This window comes from Emiliania huxleyi (assembly GCF_000372725.1).
Source record: "Emiliania huxleyi CCMP1516 chromosome Unknown EMIHUscaffold_1581, whole genome shotgun sequence".
Taxonomy (NCBI): domain Eukaryota; phylum Haptophyta; order Isochrysidales; family Noelaerhabdaceae; genus Emiliania; species Emiliania huxleyi.
Window position 1 is genome coordinate 1 of NW_005201002.1, and position 1,562 is coordinate 1,562.

Consider the following 1,562-nt stretch of genomic DNA (forward strand, 5'->3'; position numbering starts at 1 on the left):
ACAAAGTAGTAATTCCTCTCTCCGCCCTCGCCGCCGCCGCCCTCCCACCCGCCGCCGCTGCCGCCTCCGTCGCCGCCACCCTCGCCGCCGCCGCCCGCCCCGCCGCCGCCCTCGCCCCCGCCGCCGTCCGGCATGCCGCCGCTCTCGCCCTCGCCTCCAGCCGCGCCGCCCCCGTCGCCGCCGCCCTCGCCGCCGCCGCCCTCGTCTCCACCCTCGCCGCCGCCGCCCTCGCCGCCGCCACCCTCGCCTCCGCCTCCGCTAGCTCCTTCACCGCTGCCCCCGCCTCCGTCACCACCGCCCCCTTCCCCACCACCATCGAAACCACCACCATCACAGCCGTTCCCTCCGCCCCCTTCGTCGCAGGCGCCCTAACCAGGGCCGGCGTCGTCTCCGCCCTTGGCGCCCCCCAAGCCGCCGGCACCATCGCAGCCCCCGACGCCGCCTCCGCCCTCACACCCGCCCTCGCCGCCTCCCCCGTCGCAGCCGCCCTCCCCACCGCCGCCCTCGTCTCCGCCCTCGCCTCCGCCGCCCTCCCACCCGCCGCCGCTGCCGCCTCCGTCGCCGCCACCCTCGCCGCCGCCGCCCGCCCCGCCGCCGCCCTCGCCCCCGCCGCCGTCCGGCATGCCGCCGCTCTCGCCCTCGCCTCCAGCCGCGCCGCCCCCGTCGCCGCCGCCCTCGCCGCCGCCGCCCTCGTCTCCACCCTCGCCGCCGCCGCCCTCGCCGCCGCCCTCGCCGCCGCCGCCCTCGTCACCGCCCTCGCCGCCCCCGCCCTCGCCGCCCCCCACGCCGCCGCCACCATCGCAGCCCCCGACGCCGCCTCCGCCCTCACCCCCGCCCTCGCCGCCTCCCCCGTCGGAGCCGCCCTCCCCACCGCCGCCCTCGTCTCCGCCCTCGCCGCCGCCGCCCTCCCACCCGCCGCCGCTGCCGCCTCCGTCGCCGCCACCCTCGCCGCCGCCGCCCGCCCCGCCGCCGCCCTCGCCCCCGCCGCCGTCCGGCATGCCGCCGCTCTCGCCCTCGCCTCCAGCCGCGCCGCCCCCGTCGCCGCCGCCCTCGCCGCCGCCGCCCTCGTCTCCACCCTCGCCGCCGCCGCCCTCGCCGCCGCCCTCGCCGCCGCCGCCCTCGTCACCGCCCTCGCCGCCCCCGCCCTCGCCGCCCCCCACGCCGCCGCCACCATCGCAGCCCCCGACGCCGCCTCCGCCCTCACCCCCGCCCTCGCCGCCTCCCCCGTTGGAGCCGCCCTCCCCACCGCCGCCCTCGTCTCCGCCCTCGCCGCCGCCGCCCTCCCACCCGCCGCCGCTGCCGCCTCCGTCGCCGCCACCCTCGCCGCCGCCGCCCGCCCCGCCGCCGCCCTCGCCCCCGCCGCCGTCCGGCATGCCGCCGCTCTCGCCCTCGCCTCCAGCCGCGCCGCCCCCGTCGCCGCCGCCCTCGCCGCCGCCGCCCTCGTCTCCACCCTCGCCGCCCCCGCCCTCGCCGCCACCCTCGCCGCCGCCGCCCTCGTCACCGCCCTCGCCGCCCCCGCCCTCGCCGCCCCCCACGCCGCCGCCACCATCGCAGCCCCCGAC

General features: G+C 84.4%; 1 protein-coding gene across 1 annotated transcript in view; it reads right to left on the reverse strand.

Moving 5' to 3' along the window:
* Positions 1–368: 368 nt before the first annotated feature.
* EMIHUDRAFT_122890 (hypothetical protein) overlaps positions 369–1,562 on the reverse strand; it is a gene marked incomplete at both ends in the record, with an annotated part of 7,454 nt that continues 6,260 nt past the window's right edge. Inside the window, one exon of the mRNA XM_005785755.1 lies at positions 369–1,393. Within this exon, the coding sequence (XP_005785812.1) occupies positions 369–1,393 (1,025 nt within the window). The remainder of the gene's footprint in view (positions 1,394–1,562) is intronic.